The sequence below is a fragment of the Chanodichthys erythropterus genome, chromosome 14 (genome assembly GCF_024489055.1).
Source record: "Chanodichthys erythropterus isolate Z2021 chromosome 14, ASM2448905v1, whole genome shotgun sequence".
In the NCBI taxonomy this organism is placed as follows: domain Eukaryota; kingdom Metazoa; phylum Chordata; class Actinopteri; order Cypriniformes; family Xenocyprididae; genus Chanodichthys; species Chanodichthys erythropterus.
In genome coordinates this window covers 6216266-6237489 of record NC_090234.1, presented here as the reverse complement: position 1 = coordinate 6237489, position 21224 = coordinate 6216266, and the positions used below count along the sequence as shown (strand labels likewise).

At 35.3% G+C, this 21224-nt stretch overlaps 1 protein-coding gene across 5 annotated transcripts in view; it reads right to left on the bottom strand.

Annotated features, from left to right (window-relative positions):
• dip2a (disco-interacting protein 2 homolog A) overlaps positions 1–21224 on the bottom strand; it is a 157483-nt gene that overhangs the window by 28022 nt on the left and 108237 nt on the right. For 4 of the 5 annotated variants that reach the window (XM_067410495.1, XM_067410497.1, XM_067410499.1 and 1 more), the window contains 6 exons: positions 17949–18194; positions 13147–13278; positions 11321–11353; positions 5690–5809; positions 1972–2169; positions 146–237 (listed from right to left, as the gene is read on the bottom strand). In XM_067410495.1, the coding sequence (XP_067266596.1) occupies positions 146–237; positions 1972–2169; positions 5690–5809; positions 11321–11353; positions 13147–13278; positions 17949–18194 (821 nt within the window). The remainder of the gene's footprint in view (positions 1–145; positions 238–1971; positions 2170–5689; positions 5810–11320; positions 11354–13146; positions 13279–17948; positions 18195–21224) is intronic. The other variant, XM_067410496.1, reaches the window with a different exon arrangement.

The window sequence follows — 21224 nt, the reverse complement described above, 5'->3', positions numbered from 1 at the left end:
AAACGGAAGAGAATTTCAAAATAAAAGACAACAATAACAGAATCTAACCGTTACACAACACTGTCCGCTTGTAACTGGTTAAACCAAGATAGAAAGTTAATGTGAGGTGTAAAGGAGGGTGATCATGCGTGATAAGCACACTCACTCGGTCTCCAGGCCGCAGCAGTGGTTCATTCCTGGTGCTCAGTTTGTTCAGCAGCGTATATGCAAGTTTCTGACTCCGCGTCCACAACTTCCCTATGAAAACAGAATCACACGCACAAACATTCAAACCTGCACTGTCTGTTCACTTAGCAAAAAGAGTTCATTCATCATTACCACACTGTAAAACCCAATAAGTTCAGAATACTCCAAACATTTAAGTAAACTAACTCATTTTTTTTAAGTTTGTAGAACTTAAAATTTTTGTGACAAGTGGGGCGGGGCTGACAGCCATGGAAGCGGATCAAGGCCAGCGTGGTGCACAGGTGTCTCTCACTAACAATCCCGTCACCAGCATCCCTTTCCCAACTCATCATAATGTTAATTACATACAGTTAATTCACATAAACATCACATTCAGATCTTGGTTAAATGTTACATAGCAAATAACACATGCTATTATAACTATCAGAGAGACTGTCATTACATACTTGCATATATGTAATCAAACAACAACATCTTGAATGTTTTGCAGCTCATCCTCAACCTAACCACAGGCTCTACTCTTCACCACAGTGGTAACCCTACAAAACTAACATAACAGAACCGCCCTGAATCCCAGCATAACACAACATTAAACATTATCTTATATCTCCATATGTTAATCTTGTGCAAAAACACACAAAATAACACTTAATTTCAACAGTTATTTATATGGTCTGAAGCAAAGCATGCTGGAAAATTTGAAATTTGCTGCAGCTCAACTCAGTCATTTTAAGTTCAGCTTACTACAATGAAATTTTGAGTTCATGCAACTTTTTTTCTATTAAGTACAATGAACTTTCATTATTATTTGAGTCAAACAAACTCATTTAATTTAATTCATTTCACTGTTCCGTTTTACAGTGCAGTACAAACAAGCCAAATATATAAAAATATATATTACCCTTGTGAAACAGAAGTACACTTTAGCCTACTTTTGAAACTCAGAATGGAAATAATTAATATACTTAAGAGGGATCTGAATGCAATATTTTCAAACACTCAATTGCGATTAAATAAAATGTTTTGTAGTTTAAACTTATATTAAATGCATTCAGCTGAACTTTAGCGTGTTTTTTTGACCCTCTTAAGTAAGACTTAAGTATATCTTTAAATGTAATTTCATAATTACTTCTATTGTCTTTGAAAAATGGTTAAAATTACTGCTGAATGAACTGACAAACATTTATGGTAAACTAAAATATACTTTAATGTAATTTCTACTGAAACTTGTATTGAATATATTAGTGATTGCACATTTGTAATGATGTAGTTGCAATTTACTTTTAAAATAAGTTAACTTTACATGTAATATTGAATAACACGCTACAGTTAAAAGTACTTCACATGTGCTTCAGTATGTTAGTCAACACATCAAAATAAGTGTACTTCTTTAAAGCAAGACAAACGATTATTAAAGCGTAATAATTTACAATGTACTTTAAAATAAAACTTTTAATTTGACATTAGAAAAGTGCACTTTTTAAAAGTGTACTTAAGTGTGTTAAGAAAGTGCACTTAAGTGGCATTTTATTTCATTATCTGCAAGTACAATTGCAGGTGAAAAAATATACATTTAAGATCTGAAGTACACTTTGAAGTTTAATACAATTGAGCGCACTTCATTTTCACGAGGGTACATTAGCTAGATTTTGAATATGAACTAAAAAATGCATTACAAATGAGTCTAGTTCAAGAAAGACGAGCCAAATCTTGTGTAAATTGTTTGTGAAATGACTCTTAAGTAAATCATTGCATTCAGTTCACTGGGAAGTTCCACATCTGTACCGTATGTCAGTGTGTAGACGGGTTTGCCGGCGTTGTCCAGTGCGGTGAGGCAGGGGCTCTTGGGATGTGTGGTCCCCCAGCGCTGTAAAGAGGCCAGTAATGACGGAGGCCAGTTAGTGACCACACCTAGCGGCTCCCCATTCAGGGCTCTCATCTCACCCCCCTCAGGCTTGGGCTGGTTCGGGTCTGGATGCTGGACTGTAGGGGACAAATATGACATAGTGACTAATGTAAAGCTAATACCTCACCCTATGTGGTTTGCTTTGTGCAAATAATCATATTATTCATTTATTTAGATACCATGCTCTTTTCCATGTTCATCTTTATTTAGTGTGTAATGCTGCTGTTTGAGCACGAAAAAGATGTCGAACGAACGAACGAACGAACATGTCTCAATATTCCTCATTTAAATAATTCATATGCAGAATAAAAGGGCGGGGCCTGGTTGAGTTAGTTAGTAGTGTGTTGAAACTGGTGTTTATGGTAAGGGGCGGGACATTTTCCCAACACATTTAAAGTGCTTGACCAATCACAACACACTGCTCCAGTCGACCAATCAGAGCACATTAAGCTTGGCCAGAATGAGCTGCAATGTGGATCAGACTTGTCACTAGTCAAAAGCCTGGCTATATGAGGCTATATGTATCCCAAGAGGGGAGGGAGAGAAATAGGATGAGGATGGAGGTAGAGAGGTAGAGATAGATGCACTGCAACATGCTCAGTGAAAAATAAATACAAGATGGTGAACAAAGATAGATTAGTGCCAGTTATAAATAAATGCATACTAATCAACACTTAGAAGTTCAGTCAGTATAAATAAAAATCATTCATTTTCTCCTATATGTATTTTATTATTGTATTGTATACTTATTATAGCAACACACTGATGTCAAAATCTATCGAAATCACTAACATGTTGAGTTTCTGTCTAAATAGAGAGCTCAGAATCAGTCTTTTATAAGGTTTCATGATGGATTCTGCCTTATACTGTATGTCGCTCACTAACAGAGTTTATGTGTGAGATTGATTTTAAATGTCACTAAACACTGATCCGTCTCAGGGTGACTTATGTGTCCTGAAGATGAGACGTGACAAGGCTTTAAATAGATTTGATTGATTTAGTGTGTCTGGAACAGAAAGAGAAAGAAAAACAGACAGACAGACAGACAGACAGAAAGAAAGAAAGAGAGAAAGAGAGAGAATATAAAGAGAAGATGCTGCTTCTAGAGAATATGAAAGAGTATTTCTCAGTATTTGTAAGAAAGGGCTGAACAAGTGAACAAAGGGGAGGTGAGATTGATGCATTCTCAAACATTTTGAACAACTTTAATAACCCTCAAATAGTTTGCAGACCACTGTACTAGAGACTGACCACAGAAAAGGCTGAATAAATTAAGTACTGCATATTGCATACTACAATCTGGTCATATGGATAAATGAGCAAAAAAAAAACAAAAAAAACAAAAACCTGTGCAAAAAAAAAAAGGCTATTTTTTATATGTAGGTACTGTATACAGAGTGTTTATTTAGCATGTATTAAAAATTCCACTCATTTTCTGAGAAACCGACTTTAGCATTGCTGGCAGAGGCTACTAAGACACTAACTCCGCTCACTACTGTCTGACTAAGCCAGACAAAAGAAATCCCACTGGAAATGAGAGTATAGTGGCGTGGAGAGTAAGGTGGGTGTAGCATATGCACAACCTACCTTTTCTGAATCTGCCTTTTTCTGAACTCATTCTTCTCCCATTTCCCACCATATATCACCTCTCTTGCAGAGGCGTTTATTGTAAATAAAAATTAAGAAAGTGTTTGAAAAGTGGATATAAAGTGCCTATATACTGTATGTATTTAATAGTGGGAATACAATGTTTATTGGGTAGGGTGAGGCGGTGTAGGGACGGGCTTTAGGGACAGGGACAAGTAATGTCCCATAAGGCAGCATCAATTTGTGATTTTAATAAATATAATCATAGTCACTGAATATACTGTTATAATTGTATAACGTTTTATTATGTACAACAATAAACTGAGGTGCAAATAGTATCTGCCACTATCTGAACAAAGTATAAATATCTATCTATCTATCTATCTATCTATCTATCTATCTATCTATCTATCTATCTATCTATCTATCTATCTATCTGTCTATCTGTCTATCTATCTATCTATCTATCTATCTATCTATCTATCTATCTATCTATCTATCTATCTATCTATCTATCTATCTATCTATCTATCTATCTATCTATCTATCTGTCTATCTATCTATCTGTCTATCTATCTATCTATCTTTAAAATAGCTGTTTTTTGTGATCAAAGCTGAATTTTCAGCATCGTTACTCCAGTCTTCAGTGTCACATGATCCTTCAGAAATCATTCTAATATGATGATTTGCTGCTCAAGAAACATTTATGATTATTATCAATGTTGAAAACAGACATGCTGCTTCATATTTTTGTGGAAACTGTGATAAATTTTATTTTTCAGGATTCTTTGATGAACAGAAAGTTCAAAAGAACAGCATTTATTTTAAACAATTTTTTTGTAACAATGTAAAGGTCTTTACTGTCACTTTTTGATAAATTTAATGCCTCCTTGCTGAATAAAAGATTTAATTTCTTTAAAAAAATCTTACTGACCCCAGATTTCGAACTGTAGTGTATATGTGAATGTTTTGTAATAAACGTATATAATTCTACTTTATGATGCTCCATAGGACAGAACTACAGATAAGCACTGATTTACAGTATGTACATCAAGGAGGAGAATCAAGGAAGTGTGACTGAACTTGTCCGATAATGAAACAGATGCTGTTGGTGCTAAACAAGAAAATCATGAAGCTTTTCCAGATGAATGCATCCCCTCACAGTGACACACACATCAGAAATAACCTTTACCCTTAACATGGTTGCCTTATTCAGATGTATTGTTTGTGTTATTTTGCTGTCTCCTGGATCAGTAGCTTCTTTTTAAAAGCATTTTTTTGGGGGGCTAAATCAAAAAAGGTTATGAGCAAGTATTTCAGAGACACCTATTAAATCTAAGTGTAAATGGCAATTCACAAGTTCATATTTTCATATAATCCATGTGTGAGATGAAAGTAAATATAATTGGCCTGCGTTCTGCGATAGAGGGCTTGAGCACGAGACGTGGCTCGAGTTATAAAGGCTCCCCAGAATACTAAAAAAGATTTTTACGTTCTCTGAAGAACATGTAAGTTTTCGTTACTGGTCATGTAAACCCCGGTATCACAATGCTAGGTCAGTTAATAGGGTTTTCGAAGTGTTGGTCATTGTAGCCAATCACAGACATTTCTGTTGAGTGCGTGAACACAATGGCCAATCAGAGGTGTTTAAGAATCTGCTCAACAGCACTCAAAATGCTAGGGGAAATGTTGGTATCATCACATTTTTAAAATTTCAGCTCCTGCTGCATAAATAGTCACATAAATCCCATAGCAGATTTAGGCAGGTGGAGCTGGGGAGGTGGAGGGGTTCAGAGGAACTCTGATAGCACTGCAGGACCAGCTTACAGCAAACACTGAAGCAGACTATTTGAATGTTGAGCAAGCAATCTCATTGGCTGCAGAGGCCAATCAGCTTGTGCCATGTGGTAATGATGTGATTGTTAGCAGATTGCATGTAAAGGACCTATCAGCCTGCGCCATCTAGAGTTTCATGACTGAACTAGATATTTCTAAATGTTATGAACCTACCGTCCAAAAGTTCCTCGAAATCATCAACAAAGAACTCTCGTAAAGGGGGTCTCTTTGGCCTTTTCAGAGTGTTTAGGAGCTGCTGAATCTTGGAGGACACTCGACTGTTGACTGGAACGCCTTTAGACAGAGATAGTGTCAGGAGAAGATGGGACAAAGAGAAAGAGATGGAGAAGATGAGATAAAAAAGCAGGGAAAGGTCACTGTGAAAGGATACTGAGGACAGTTTCACACAACAGCCTGTCAGTCAAAGTAAGGCTGTATGCCCATGGGGTTGGTTGAGATGGTACTGAGCGCGCTCAGTCGAGACACCTGACCCAGCGCATCAGAGACTGCTCGACTCTGATTGAGGCAGCTGGACTCACACTGCCTAGCAACAAGCCGCTGCCCGGCTACCCATCTCATCAGCCATTCATGTGCTTTCTGCTCAAAGAGTCTGTCTGAGCTTTCAATATGTTCTTGATGCGGGGCTTTAGGATTATTACAGTTTACATAGATTAAAGTCCATTCACATGAAACACAGGGACAAAAGACGCAATGAATAAGTTAATACATGTTAAACAATATCACGAGCACCAGGGTGATTCTAGTAAGTGTTGCAAACCGTGTCTGAGCAATTTCCCAATGAAATAAAAAAATACAATTAAAATTTGGGAAACTGTAAATAAATAAATAAAGTCCTTTAGAAGAAACTGTCTTTTTTTCAGTGATGTCTCAGTGTTACTGTCTTTAAAGTAATGCGCTCTATCTTCTCAATAAAATTGTAGCAACAGATTACAAGCAATATTATTAATTAAATTCAGCATAGAAAAATTAAGTTAGAATTAATCAAATAAATTCCTTAAAAGTCAACCATTTAAAATGTGTACATTAGCAAACACAATACAAAAACCACAAACTGAAATAACAAGCAAAGAGTCAAACTGCCCAACTGAATGACACACTGATTGTCATAATGGTGACCAAAGATTTCTAAATCAAGAAAATCTAAATCATCATCTAAACCTCTGTTAATTCATGTGTTTCTCTTTCCTTCAGTGATGCTTGTTATCATCAGGTGTCTTCAGTGTTGGCAATAAAAAAATAAAGAGTTCTTAATTCATCTTTGACATCTGTCTGTTATTCAGATATTTTTGTTTAAATTTTACTTAAATTTTTACTAATTTTAAAGGTGCCCAAGAATGCTTTTTCACAAGATGTAATATGTCTAAGGTGTCCCCTGAATGTGTCTGTGAAGTTTCAGCAAAAAATACCTCATAGATTTTTTTTAATTAATTTTTTTAACTGCCTATTTTGGGGCATCATTAACTATACACTGATTTTGGCAGCGCGCCGCCCCTTTAATTCACCTGCTCCCTGCCACACAAGCTCTCGACTATATTACAGTGCATTTACAAAGTTCACACAGCTAATATAACCCTCAAAAGGATCTTTACAAGATGTTCGTCATGCATACTGTATGCATTCTTCGAATTATGTGAGTAAAGTATTTATTTTGATGTTTACGTTTGATTGTGTATGAGTTTGATAGAGCTCTGTGGCTAACGGCTAATGCTACACTGTTGGAGAGATTTATAAGGAATGAAGTTGTGTTTATGAATTATACAGACTGCAAGTGTTTAAAAATGAAAATAGTGACGGCTCTTGTCTCCGTGAACACAGTAATAAACGATGGTAACTTTAACCACATTTAACAGTACATTAGCAACATGCTAATGAAACATTTAGAAAGACAATTTACAAATATCACTAAAAGTATCATGTTATCATGGATCATGTCAGTTATTATCACTCCATCTGCCATTTCGCTGTTGTTCTTACTGGCTTACCTTGTTTGTGCACAGATCCAGACATTAATACTGCCTTTCCTTGTGTAATGCCTTGAACATGAGCTGGCATATGCAAATATTGGGGGCGTACATATTAATGATCCTGACTGTTACGTAACAGTCGGTGTTATGTTGAGATCCGCGTGTTTTCCGGAAGTCTTTTAAACAAATGAGATTTACATAAGAAGGAGGAAGCAATGGGGTTTGAAACTCAATGTATGTCTTTTCCATGTACTGAACCCTTAAATGGTTGACATTTAAGGAATTAATTTGATTAATTCTAACTCAATTCTATTAGTTGAATTTAGTTAATAATATTGCTTGTAATCTGTTGCCAAAATTTTATTGAGTAGAGCATTTCTTTTTACAGTGTGTAAAATTAATGTATCGTTCATTACAGAATTGATTTAATAGTTTATATGAATGGTGATTGTTGATTGGATGATTGTTTTCAGCAATATTCCAGTGCAGTGTAATTATGCAGTGTAACATAATTATGAATCAGTCCAAAATAATCAAATTTCAAATTTCATGATGCATCATATTACTTAGTAAAGAAATGTAAATGAAAATGAATCATTTTCAGGGCAAATATTTACAGCCCTAGTCACCACATGTCACAGAAACGCCACAACAACAAACTCTGAACTTTATGGTGGAATACATTTTGTTAAACTGAAGATAAATCTCAAAGGTTTGAGAAACATGTCAGCTGATTTATAACATTTAGAATAGAATCACCCATCAAATGTCTCTATCCAGGAAAAACACAGGCTGTCACACAACTGAGAGAAGAGAACAGAACCATACACGAAGACAAACATCATCTTCACATGATGAATCCACCCTTTCATTTCTCTCTTAAACGTCTGGCTCTGAATCCACAGAGAGATGGATGTGTCATGTATATATGTATGACTGAGACGCTCTCTGAGACACCTGAGCCTCAGCCGCTGTCTGTCTGTGTCTCACTCACTCACTCTTACACTCTGAGACTGTGCTCAAGTACCCATAATTCACTGCAGGACCCACTGAGGCCAATTACTGTAACACCTCCCCAAACACACAACCTTCCTGAATAATTCCTCTCAAGCGAGCATAATCTCTACATGACTACTGTTATTGTGCCTCATAAATGTCCTTAAGCCATATTAACCTATTAATAAACACAATAATCACACACTACCATGATACTGTGACTAATCTGCAATTTGCATGCTTGTATTCACCATCGAAAAAATATCAAAATATACTACTTTTGGACATGATGCGATGATAATACCATGTTTTAACATACATTATACCATGGTAACACTGTGGTATTCTTTGAAGCACCATGTAAGTACCAACGTACTGAAGGTATAGGCCTGAGATGATAAATATATCAGAGTTCCATTACCATTTTATGGCCACAATCATTAAAAGAGCACTAAAAGGTTATTCATGTAGAGTTATGTAGAGTACATTTCATATAAAGAAAAAAGATAAAATGTGGTCCAAAACACTGTCAAAATGCACAGAGCATAACATAACCTAGATGCCAAATGACAGAACCATTTGACAAACAACCAAATGATCTCATCATTTACTTAAACAAGAGCTTTCCCTTGTGAAAAATAATGGAATTGTACTGAATATGCATTTGTAGTGTCATTTTAAAAGTATATTTAAAAAAAGCTGTTCTTGCAGATAACATAATATTAATGAAAATGTGCTCTTTGTAAATTAAAAGTTTCTTTTGAAGGCACAGTATGTAACAATAACAAAGGCGTAGCTTTATGATGCCGTGAATGTGATGGGAGTTGTCGTCTTCATCTCCAGAGCTGATGGGAAACATGTTCATGGATGAGTTAATGTATTAAAGTTTTATTAATGTTACTGCGGTATGAAGCAGGACGGGTCGAGAGCTGTGGGACATTTTACACTGCTGTTTTTATTATGCTTATATGATGCAGTCGGCCGCTCCTTTCGTTAGTTGTTTATTGTATGATTAAAGATATGTTTAATGTTTGCCTCCTTCTTCCCTGAACTTGTTTGATATTTTAAATTAACATTATTTTATTTCCTTAGAATGAAACAGCCACGAGTGCTGGATTACTACTTCTACAGGTCACTTTATTTGACTAAATAAAAGTGTGAGGTAGCGCAGTGCTGTTTTACTTGGTGAAAACAGTCACACTAAAAATGCATTTGAGTGTGTTGAAAGTTATGTTAACTTTACTCTGCATTCATGCAGTTAATTTTAAAATGTATTGTATGCTGGAGAAAATCCTGTATTACTTTTTTTTTTTGTGTTCAAAATTTGATATTACATTTATAGTTAATATATTTTAAATGTACTAAATTGCAACTTCATCATTACAAATGTGTAATTACAAACATATTTAAATACATGATATGCAAGTTCATGACATTAAAATATATTTTAGTTTACAATAAATACTTGCCAGATGTACTTAAGTACATCTTAAATAAGCACTCAAATAAGCACTTTAAAGTTCAACTATAAGTGGATTTAAAGGTGCCATCGAACGTTTTTTTACAAGATGTAATATAAGTCTAAGGTGTCCCCTGAATGTGTCTGTGAAGTTGCAGCTCAAAATACCCCATAGATTTTTTTTTTATAAATTTTTTTCACTGCCTATTTTGAGGCATCATTAACTATGCACCGATTCAGGCTGCAGCCCCTTTAAATCTTGCGCTCTCCGCCCACGGAGCTCACGCTTGCTTTTAACAGCTTAAACAAAGTTCACACAGCTAATATAACCCTCAAAATGGATCTTTACAAAGTGTTCATCATGCAGCATGTCTAATCGTGTATAATATAAGTATAATATTTATTTGGATGTTTACATTTGATTCTGAATGTGTTTGATAGTGCTCCGTGGCTAAAGCTAACATTACACACTGTTGGAGAATAGTCTTGAATGAAAATAGTCTTGTCTCCGTGAATACAGTAAGAAACGATGGTAACTTTAACCACATTTAACAGTACATTAGCAACATGCTAATGAAACATTTAGAAAGACAGTTTACAAATATCACTAAAAATATCATGTTATCATGGATCATGTCAGTTATTATTGCTCCATCTGCCATTTTTCACTATTGTTCTTGCTTACCTAGTCTGATGATTCAGCTGTGCACAGATCCAGACGTTAATACTGGCTGCCCTTGTCTAATGGCTTGATCATGGGATCATGGGATCCCGACTGTTACGTAACAGTCAGTGTTATGTTGAGATTTGCCTGTTCTTCGGAGGTCTTTTAAACAAATGAGATTTATATAAGGAGGAAACAATGGAGTTTGAGACTCACTGTATGTCATTTCCATGTACTGAACTCTTGTTATTCAACTATGCCGAGGCAAATTAAATTTTCAATTCGATGGCACCTTTAATATACATTTAAACTTACTCTTAATCACAGCTAACATGCGATTGTCTAGAAACATTACATAGAGTTTACACTTAAGTATATTATTTCCATAATAAATACAAAAAAAAGTATAAAAGTATACTTCTTTTTCACAAGAGTGTTGTATTTGAGAAATTTCAATAACTTCCCGTGTAAAGCTTTGTTTATAACAGTATTCAAGTCATACTGCAAAACCTATTATGAATGCTATGAAAAGATCTTGCAAGAATAAACAACATTAAAAAGACAAAAAGAGACACATTAGGAGGAAATATTTTCTTGTGATCATAATTAGGCAGACGGTGTTCGACACAGGTGACAGCTGAGACACAGATGCACAGAGACACCAGGAGGAGGGGCAGAGTGAAATAAACATGTATAAATACCATCCGTGGCCTCCTCATCTCCCCTGTCAGTGCCTGAAGAAGAGAAAACCCGAATAAACACGCATGTTCATCACAGCACTGCTTCTACAGAGCTGAGGCCACTCAAACTGAGCATGACAGACATAAAAAAAAATCAAATAACTGTTTTTTTATTAGTTTTTTTGTTTAACCATCACTAAATAGTCATCCTTCCCAGAACTCACACACCACAGCAATTGGCACAAGTGAGGACAAGAAAGCAGGTTAATCATGATCCTGAAGTGACGTTCAGCTCTTAAAGAGACTGCACACCTAAAAATGAAAATCGACGAGTCATCATCTAGACATGCTAATGTCACTCATAAAGCACTATATGATTTTCCTCTCATTCTTTCCAGGGTGTTTTTTGTCCTATAATGAAAGTGGATGGTGATTCGGGTATCAACATTCATTGGTTCTCAATGATATTATCAGCACTAGGTCTGAATGTGTGGAAGAGTAAATGAGATTGTATTTTGCACTGGCATGCGAGTGAGCAGATGATGACAGCATTTTCATTTTTAGTGAACTATTCCTACAAAAAAGAAAGCATGCTAATGACATCATAATATCTGAAACAGACCAACAGCCAAAAATATGTCAGTCTTTTTTGTTCACCCAATAGATATTAACTGTAAATGCATCTCTGATACAAAGCCTCCAGCTTTGGAGAGAGAGAGAGAAAAAAAAAAGGAAGATACAGAATGTTGAATACATTGAAAGAAATTAGAAATATAGTATGTTACATATGTTAAGCATACTTTTAAAAAGAGTACTTAATGTGGAAATACTATATTTTAAAGTAATATGCTTAAGTGTGAACTGAATTGAATGATTTCAGACACTTAACTGCATGATACTTGCAATTAACTGAAAATTTATTCTAGATTATATTTATATTAAATGCAATCAGCTGGACTTTAGAGTTCAAGTTTTTTGACCTACTTAAGCAGGACTTAAGTACATCTTTATATATAATTTCATAATTACTTCTATTGTCTTTGAAATATGGTTAAAGTTACTGCTGAATGAACTACAAACATTTATTTTAAACTAAAAAATACTTTAATGTCATTTCTGTTTAAATGTGTTCGTCATGTATTTAAATATATTTTTAATTACACATTTATAATGATGAAGTTGCCATTTAGTGCATTTAAAATATATTAACATTAAATGTAATATTGAATAACTCTGTATAGTTCAAATTAAAATCAAGTACGTTACATGTGTCAAAATAAGTGTACTTCTTTAAAAAATTATTACAATATAATGATTAAAATATACCTTAAAGTAAAACTTTTAATTTGACATTATTACAAAGTGTACTTAAGTATGTTTAGAAAGTGTACTTTTTAAAAGCGTACTTAAGTGTGTTAAGAAACAATCATGAAAGTGTATGTCTTTAAGTGCACTTAAGTGGCCTTTTATTTCATTAATATTATATCATCCTTAAGTATAATTTTATAAAAAAGATACTTTTAACATTTGAAGTGTTAAATGCACATTTAATACATTTAAGCACACTTCTGCTTGACCTTACATTTATTTGTGCTTTATGAATTATTTTTAGAACACTGTTCTAATATCTTAGCAACATTAAACTTTTTTTAGCATGCTCCTTTTGGAGGTGCTGCCTAGCAAGGCAGATTAGAACAGAGCTAAAAACACTGTGTTAAGTGTGAAAAACATTTCTAAAAACACATATCAGTCAGTTTGAATGAATAGAGAGAGAGTTGTGAGGAGAGATGACATGACATTCCCTCTTTCTCACAGGAAAGAGTCGTGTGTGACAGGAGGATGCTCACCGTCGGCGGTCTCCAAGACGCTGGTGTGTGTGTATCCACGTGGAAGCCCTCGCACCGATGCCACCTGTGGACGCTCCGCATGCACCGAGCGCTCCGACAGGCCTGTCACATCCGGCGGCGCGCTGTGGTTGTCTGTCATGAGGTGCCAAAGGTCAAAGGTGAGTGGAGGTCAAAATACAGAAATGCATGGTGGAGTGTTCTGTGATCAAACCCACGATAAATTATAATATTGATAAGACATAAGATAAGAAGCTGTGCAGGATGATGGGTGGTGTGGAATGACAGAGAGTGAAGTGAACTGGGATTACAGCAGTAAAACAGCCAAACAAACTCAACGAACACCACCACAACTGTGTCTGTCTCTGTCCAAATGAACACACTATCTGTCCTAAACTGAATGCAAGGCAATAATTCCCTTGTGTTAAGAGAAGTACACTTTAGCATATGTATTATAGAAATACTATACTTTTAAGTGTGAATGTAATGTAGTAAATGTAATGTTTTGCATGTTGAATCCAATTAAATGTAGTTGAAATTTATATTTAACGCAATCAGCTGAACTTTAGAGTGCTTTTTGACCAACTTAAGTATTTCATAATTACTTCTATTGTCTTGTTATATTGTTAATGTTTACTGACGAATGTACTGACAAGCATTTATGATTTATAGTTTATCATTTCTATTGAAACTTGCCATGCATTTAAATATACTTGTATTTACACATTTGTAATGATGAAGTTCAATTTACGTTTAAAATAAATGAACTTTAAATGTAATATTGAAAAACACACTACAGTTAAAATGATAATCAATACTTTACGTGCTTTAGTATGTTAGTAAACACAAAAATAAGTGTACTTCTTTAAAGCATGATGAAAGATTATTAAAAAAATGATTTAAAATGGACTGAAAAGTGATTTATTTCATAGATTTTATATTATCTGTAAGTACAGTTTTTTTAAAAAATAAACATTTATGATTTGAAGTACACTTACAAGTGCATATTCCATACAATTACAGTAAGTGCACTTCTTTTTCACAAGGGTTAGTGCACTCCAAATCTAAGAAAATATGCACAAAAATATTTCCAGTGCTTTTTCAGGTAATATTGCCCACAATTCCTTGCAAATGAAAGTGGAGTAGTATGCTTTTTCCCATTTTTTAATTATAGACAAATGCGAAGGCCATTCCATTTTCAACTGCATGAATCTTAATGTTAAGTTATACTGAATTTAAAAGTAATGAATTTAGAATTTGATACCATAGCATGTCTTACTGCGAAATAAAAAGTATGTACTTTTAGCACATACTTTTAGCGTGTATTATAAATATGTCAACTGGGACGCAGCCTTTGTTTCTATTTCTGACACGTATCTCATTGGTCCAAAATTCCACATGCAATAAAACATCACATATGTTTTGATTAGTTGTGTTTCTGTTGCTTTAATTCCATATGGTGTTTACTGTCCATCTTATTCTAAACACCCAAGAGAAGAGATTTATACTCTTATATATAGTGAACTTCCACACTATTAACCAACGAGCAGCTGTTTTGTGTTTAATCTTGGCTCTTGCAGCTGGGATTGTCTGGCAGTCGACGTTAGAACAGTGGATCCACAGAGCGACTCTGACACTGTGTGAAATCTGAGGTTATTTACAGTCAGCGCCCAGGGCCTTCAAGGGCAGAAATGCAGAAAAAGAGGGTGAAAGAAAGCGGAGGAGATGAGAGAAAAGGAGATATAGTGGAAATGCAAATGTTTCTGAACAGAACTGAGTAAAGTGAATATGTTCTGCAGTTATTATATTACTCACTCTCATGCCATTCAAAACTCATACATTGAAAGCAAACAGTGTCTAGAGGATGTCACGCTCAAAACCAGGCAAAAAAGCACCCTGAAAGTAGTCTATATGACTCTGCACAATCATGAATGAGGTTTGAGGCCAGGTAATATACAGTAAAATAGACTTTAATTTAACAAAAAAAGATGTACATGACTGATATATACAGTATATATATATATATATATATATATATATATATATATATATATATATATATATATATATATATATATATATATATATATATATATATATATATATAGAGAGAGAGGTGTGTTCAGGCGCATTGCTATTTTAAGGAGCTGAAAATAGACTGCGCCATAGACCAACTCAAACCTGGTCTAAAGTCTAAAGTCAGTGGCGCAATATTTTTTTGTTAGAGCGCATTGGTAGAAACTGCACCTCTGGACAGTGCGCATTGACTTTGCTTATTACACACAGGGATACGCATCACACAAATATGCCAAATATTAAAAACAAAAGGATTTCAGTGTAAAAGAATATTATTGTGTAGGCTACATAAATATAAAAAAATGTAATGATGAATAGTCATTGTGTGTATTAGAATTAGGCTACCTATTTTCAATTCAGCCTATTACTACTTATAATGATGAACGAAACTGGCTAATTAATTGAACAATCGTGCCAATACACACACATATTAACTGACTGATCGCGCAGAGCTATTTGAAAGCCTGCATTTGCAAGCCCGCTTTAACTTTGCGCACGAGCAGATCGGTTTCTTCGCTTGAAAAGCGTTCAGCTTTTCCGCCAACAAATTCTGCCATGTAAATAGCAATCCGCCATGGCGCGAGTGCATCTCGCTCTTAAAGGGAAGGGGAGATGACACTCTGATTGGTTTATTGAACGTTATGCCCATTACTCATTAAGAGAATAGGGACAACCCATTTCAACCGGTTGGACCGGTTTTCCGTTGTTAAAATAGCAAAAGTGGATTTGGATACGCCCTGAGTGCACCTGCGCCGTGCTCTTCACACTTTGCGTTTAGATCGTTAAAATAGGGCCCATATATATATATATATATATATATATATATATATATATATATATATATATATATATATATATATATATATATAAACATAATAAGAAGAAACATAATTATTAAAATGAGTCACACATGGAATTATTGGAATTGTCACATGTATGTTCTATTTTCATTCATTTTTTCATTGTGTTTCTAGATTCTGTTCAGATGTATTGTGTTTAATTATCTCGTCTGATCCTTTGTTTGCTCTTGTATATAAGCCCTCTCTTTTAGCTCCTCATCTTGCATTTTTTAACATCAGGTTGTATGTTTTGGTTTCCTCCGAGTAAATATCCTGTTTATTGTTTTCATTATTAGATTAAAGATCTTTTTGAGTACATCCTGAGTCCTGCTTCTTCTACAGCATTATTTCATATTTTTAGGGTATTTTATGGTACTAAATTATATTTATGCAGTAGATATAATCCATTTATTCACTTTTTGAGCATAAATCTGAAAATTACATTTCCAGCTTAAACTGTCATAAATCATGAATGCTTTGGAGCAACAGACTTCAGCAACAGACTTCAGTTTGGCAATAATCTAACACTTGGCAGATTATTGCTGAAGTGAAAAAAGTTTTAAAAAGTAAAAAAAGTTATAGAATTATATGTTTATTGTTATGAAAAATACACAAAATTACTATTTTCAATTTGTATATGAATCATAAATATTTTCCAAAACAAATTTTACTCTAAAACTGTGAAAAAATCAAAGCCATAAATTTAAAGAAGCTATGTTACAAATTTGACATTGACATCTTAAAAAATGAGCTTTCAGTAAGATTTTGTTTGGCCGCAGTACCAAATGCTTCCACTAGATGAAATTTGTCTCACATTCATTTCCATTGAGGTCATTTTGATGTGAGAAGGACCGTGACAATTTTTTTCAGGACCATTTAAACTTTTTGAATTATGTCCATGTTTTTTTCCCACCACATAGCAAGTTTCGTACCATTCCGATAAAGTAAAAATAAATAAATAAATATATAAATCACAATTTTTTTTTTTTATTTTTTTTTTTTTAAGTGTTGGATTATAGTGCTATCTGTGTTGAGTTAAAGTATAAATATTGAGTTGTGTGGATTTTTTGCTATGTGCTTTTTGTAGAGCTTGACAAAAACAATCTCATTTACTTTGAATGTAAATGACAGCAGCAGAAACATTCTCACCAAACATCTCTTTGTGTTCTTAACTAAAGAAAGAAAATCATCATGTTTGGAACGATATGAGAGTGAGTAGTGCCTGAAATATTCCTTTAACAGGGTTTATTAACAGCGAAGGTTGCCAAAAAATGATTATTTCAAAGCAGAATTGGAACCTGCTCAGTTTTCATGTCGAACTAACGAGGCCAGCGCTGGCTTTATCTGCACAGATTGGCTTCAGGACCCTAAAGATATGCCAGTGAAACAGTTAAAAAGCATGCAATCATGCAGCCAGAACATTCAGAAGCAAGATTTTATCATCAGCAGCAGAGCAGTAACGTGCTATAAACAGAAGCAGTGTGTAAGCATGTCATCTATCAAGATGAATGTAAGATCTGTTCTTTTGTTTTGAAGGCACTGAGCTGTAACAGAAACAGCAGAAGCACGCTGATGATTCTGGCTCAGGAATAAGATAGGGTTATCGGGATCACTGGTCTAGTGCACCAGCTGTTCACCAGCAGACTTCACTTGTTAAGAGCACTAATGTCCACAAGTCTGGGGTCAGTATATGATTTTTTAAAGTTTTTGAAAGAAGTCTCTTCTGCTCACCAAGTCTGCATTTATTTGAATATTTTTATGTGGCCTATTCTTTTCAGCAGCATCTGAAACACCACACATCCTGGTCTTTTAGCAGATTTTAGAAGACATATAACATCTTAAAAGAGGCCTGTTGTGAGTATATGAAGAAGGGTTGGTGTGAGTACTGACCTAGCTGTGTGTGAGCCATGAGGTCGGCCAGCACGGTCGCCGCTGAAGCAGAGGTGGTGTTCGTGGCGTGATGGGCTCTTCCTCCGGGGTGGGATGAGGTGGAGGAGGCGGACGATGAGGTGGACGAGCCCTGGATGACTCTGTTAAACCAGTGCTCCACGCTCGGGTGCGCCTGGTACGGAGACGAGGAGGCGATCCGTCCCTGCCGGCGCAGCGAGCCCTCGTCTTCTGATGCTGAGGAAGTGTCTGTGAGCAAAAGAGAGTGGGACTGATGGTCAGGTGAAGTTAAATATCATACTGACATACAATGGCATCAAAAGATAAAGGACACCTAAATCACAATTACAAATGTCCTGATGTCATACAGAAACGTGATTAGCACAAGCTCCTCTTTTCTTCATCAGTGTCTTTTAATCATGATTTTCTGTGGCTGTATGAAGTCAGCTCTGCTCAAGTTCATCAGAGAATCACTTTAACTATAAACCCGATTCCAAAAACGTTGGGACACTGTACAAATTGTGAATAAAAAAGGAATGCAATAACTTACAAATCTCATAAACTTATATTTTATTCACAATAGAATATAGATAACATATCAAATGTTGAAAGTGAGACATTTTCAAATGTCAAATATTGGCTCATTTTGGATTTCATGAGAGCTACACATTCCAAAAGAGTTGGGACAGGTAGCAATAAGAGGCCGGAAAAGTTAAATGTACATATAAGGAACAGCTGGAGGACCAATTTGCAACTTATTAGGTCAATTAGCAACATGATTGGGTATAAAAAGAGCCTCTCAGAGTGGCAGTGTCTCTCAGAAGTCAAGATGGGCAGAGGATCACCAATTTCCCCAATGCTGCGGCGAAAAATAGTGGAACAAATTTCAGAAAGGGGTTTCTCAGAGAAAAATTGCAAAGAGTTTGAAGTTATCATCATCTACAGTGCATAATATCATCCAAAGATTCAGAGAATCTGGAACAATCTCTGTGCGTAAGGGTCAAGGCCGGAAAACCATACTGGATGCCCGTGATCTTCGGGCCCTTAGACGGCACTGCATCACATACAGGAATGCTACTCTAATGGAAAACACAACATGGGCTCAGGAATACTTCCAGAAAACATTGTCATGAACACAATCCACCGTGCCATTCGCCGTTGCCGGCTAAAACTCTATAGGTCAAAAAAGAAGCCATATCTAAACATGATCCAGAAGCGCAGGCGTTTTCTCTGGGTCAAGGCTCATTTAAAATGGACTGTGGCAAAGTGGAAAACTGTTCCGTGGTCAGACAAATCAAAATTTAAAGTTCTTTTTGGAAAACTGGGATGCCATGTCATCCAGACTAAAGAGGACAAGGATAAAGTTGTTATCAGCGCTCAGTTCAGAAGCCTGCATCTCTGATGGTATGGGGTTGCATGAGTGCGTGTGGCATGGGCAGCTTACACATCTGGAAAGGCACCATCAATGCTGAAAGGTATATTCAAGTTCTAGAACAACATATGCTCCCATCCAGACGTCGTCTCTTTCAGGGAAGACCTTGCCTTTTCCAACATGACAATGCCAGACCACATACTGCATCAATTACAACATCATGGCTGCGTAGAAGAAGGATCCGGGTACTGAAATGGCTGCAGTCCAGATCTTTCACCCATAGAAAACATTTGGCGCATCATAAAGAGGAAGATGCGACGAAGAAGATCTAAGACAGTTGAGCAACTAGAAGCCTGTATTAGACAAGAATGGGACAACATTCCTATTCCTGAACTTGAGCAACTTGTCTCCTCAGTCCCCAGACGTTTGCATACTGTTATAAAAAGAAGAGGGGATGCCACACAGTGGTAAACATGGCCTTGTCCCAACTTTTTTGAGATGTGTTGATGCCATGAAATTTAAAATCAACTTATTTTTCCCTTAAAATGATACATTTTCTCAGTTTAAACATTTAATATGTCATCTATGTTGTATTCTGAATAAAATATTGAAATTTGAAACTTCCACATCATTGCATTCTGTTTTTATTCACAATTTTTATACAGTGTCCCAACTTTTTTGGAATCGGGTTTGTATTAACCTGATCCAATAATGCGTCACATTTCTTTCTGTCTTAATTTTGAACAATATATATTTATTGCTTTATTATTTCATGGCTAACAATCTTTTAAATGGAGCTTGAAAAAGGCTTGAAAAGTGTTTTAAAAGCAGAGGCTCTGTTCTATCTTTTGCTATATTGCATGTTCATATATTCATACAACATAATATTCTGGGGGCCATGAAAGTTTTGTAAAAATGATCAAAAACGTTGGTGGTGGCTGGCAACTTAAAAAAAAAAAAATGCTGGCAGGTAATAGGTTAAATTAAACAAAGAAGAGTTTTATTCTAGCTTCATGCAGAATTTCATTTTTTTTTATCAACAATGTAGGTCAATTTCATAAAAAAGCAACATTTTGAGCAAAACGCTGATAAAATCGTTTTTTCAATTTTTTCCAAAGACCACAACATGCATAAGCAATGCTTCTATAACTTGTTTATGCTTCTTCTCCTCCTGTGTTTTTAACTAGAGATTTTGTACTCTTTCAGAAGATGCATTTAGCGCCCCCTACTGTATAACAGTGAAAACATATCAAGCCAGAAAATTCCGTCCATGGCGGGGAAAGAGTTAAATGCAACTTGGTTTTATATTTTGTCATCTAATGTAATGAATTGCACTACATTTTTAAGTTTGACTTAATCATCCCAAATTTGGGGTCACTGTACTGTAAAAAGTCTTCAAAATAAAATCATTAACATTTTAGTTTAGGGTCCAATTCTTACTATGAACCAATTGCTTATTAGCATGCATATTATTAGGATATTGGCTGTTTATTAGTACCTATAAAGCACATATTAATGCCTTATTCTGCATGACCATATCTACATCCCTTAATCCTCCCAATACCTAAACTAAACAACCTTACTAACTATTAATAAGCAATAATTAGGAGTTTATTGAGGCAAAAGTCACAGTTAATAGTGAGAATTGGACCCTAAACTAAAGTATGACCACAAAATCTACCCAAAGCTTCCATCATAAACATCAGGAGGACTAATATATGATCGTTATGGAAGAGAAAGTAAAGGCGTCTGTTCTCAGTCCAAACCAAAATATGACTTTGATGAGATCTGCTAGGGGAAAATACATATGATGTAATGCTCATGTGGTCAGAAACGGAGCATGAGAGGCCTGCAGTTATGGTAACACATGACTGCATAATTTCCCTATTATAAATACATTATAAATG